This window comes from Trichinella spiralis, assembly GCF_000181795.1.
Source record: "Trichinella spiralis strain ISS 195 chromosome Unknown Scfld9, whole genome shotgun sequence".
Classification (NCBI taxonomy): domain Eukaryota; kingdom Metazoa; phylum Nematoda; class Enoplea; order Trichinellida; family Trichinellidae; genus Trichinella; species Trichinella spiralis.
Genome location: NW_003526948.1, coordinates 332392 through 334084, shown reverse-complemented (window position 1 = coordinate 334084; position 1693 = coordinate 332392). Strand labels below are relative to the sequence as shown.

General features: G+C 36.3%; 1 protein-coding gene across 1 annotated transcript; it reads left to right on the top strand.

Moving 5' to 3' along the window:
• Positions 1 to 521: 521 nt before the first annotated feature.
• Positions 522 to 662, top strand: Tsp_09454 (conserved hypothetical protein; the record flags this gene model as incomplete). Its single annotated transcript, XM_003371183.1, has 1 exon — positions 522 to 662. A coding segment is annotated over one exon (141 nt), but the record flags the coding sequence as incomplete, so codon positions are not given.
• Positions 663 to 1693: the final 1031 nt, after the last annotated feature.

Below are 1693 nucleotides of genomic sequence, written 5' to 3'. Positions count from 1 at the left end.
AGCAGATCGAGACGACACGAAAGCAGAACAAGAGAAGACAAAGTTCCTGGGACCCCAATTCTGTAGGTCTGGGATTGGGATACTTCGAAAGGGCGAAGTTATCCCATAGTTGTAATTAAGTTAACGACCAACCTACATGGCTGAGTTTTGAATTAATGCAGTACTTGGTCTTTCACGCAGCAAAATTTATGTATGCAACTGCTTTCATGTGTCGAAATAATTTTTGATTTTTGTTCATTTTGCAATTTTTGTTTTTTCTTTTTTTACATAGTTTAATTTTGTACCATTTCCATAGCAAATTCTTTTTTTTATTTTCATTTTTCAAACTGTTAAACTTCAAACATACATTCAATCTTTATTTTCCCCTACTTTATTTTATACATTTCATTCATTTTTTAATATCTCCTATTATTTATTTTGATTTCTTTGATTTTCACTTTTTTTCTTCTTATATTGTACATTTGCATGTTTTTCTCAATTTATTTCTCCAAATATTTTTTCTCTGATTCTTTTATTTTGAGTTTGACTTTGTAAAACCTCTGACACATGAAAAGCATTGCATACAAATAAGTAAACACGTAACAAACCATGGAAAAATAATGCACATGGACAAGAAAGAAGACAAGTGGAGAAAGCCAAGATCGGTGAAAGGTTGTGGATAGGTTGGATCGAATCGTTTGTTGGTCAGTTGCGTTCGTTGGTCAATTGCGTTCGTTGGTCAAGTGAGGTAAGTATTGGCACGTTGGAGAAGATACGATTTGACGATGTCGAGTGTGGAAAGCTTCTTCATTACAAAAAAAATACAAAGACACAATACACAGACGTAACAAAAGACCAATACTGCGTTATTTCTTAGCGATGATGCTCATGTAGGATTAGTTAAAAAGGGGAAAATCATGTTTGCCATTACTAGTTGCCAGCCAGCAATATTAATTAGTTTATAGGAACAAAAACAAAACAGTTAAAATGGGGGAAAAATCAAATAATACACGTAATACATGTAAATTAATAATCTATTTAAAAGTAAGAAAAAAAATTTTTTTCTTTTAATATAAACCAAGAACAATGCAACAACAACAACAACATTTCTTTATTAATGAAAAATTTTATTTTTCAAAAAAACGATAAATGTGCAATGTAATACAAACAAACAGATAAAGTCTGGCATAAATGAGTTCTGCGAAATGGCAAACATGCCGGAAATGGGACTTGAAATATTTAATGCAGGCGGAGGATGGAGAGACCAAAAATGGGCCCCCATCCTCGGAGCGTGAAGCTCCCCTTCCCTTATACAAGGGAAAGTGGAAACTCTTTCCTTGCTCTTTGGGGAGGCAGAACGCACGGCTCCTCCTTTCCTTTTAGTGGGGAAAGCCTAAGCTTTTCCCCGCTGAAAAAAGGGGGGGAGAATTTAATTTGTTTCCCCCCGGCCTCCAATGGGGGGGGGAGTTTTAATGGTTTTTCCCCCCCTCCCAAGGGGAGGGGGAGAATGTGCGGTTTTGTCCTGCCCCACCAGAGAGGGGGGGAAAATTTTGCATTTTTTCCTTTGTCTACAAAGGAAGGGGAAAAATTTCCCCTTTTCCCTGAAAAAAACCTGAAGGGGGGGGGGGAGAATATTTTCGTTTTTCCTTCCAATCCTCGGGGGGGGAAAGGTGGCCTTTTTTTTTTTGGAATTTTTTTTTTAAAAAAAAATTTT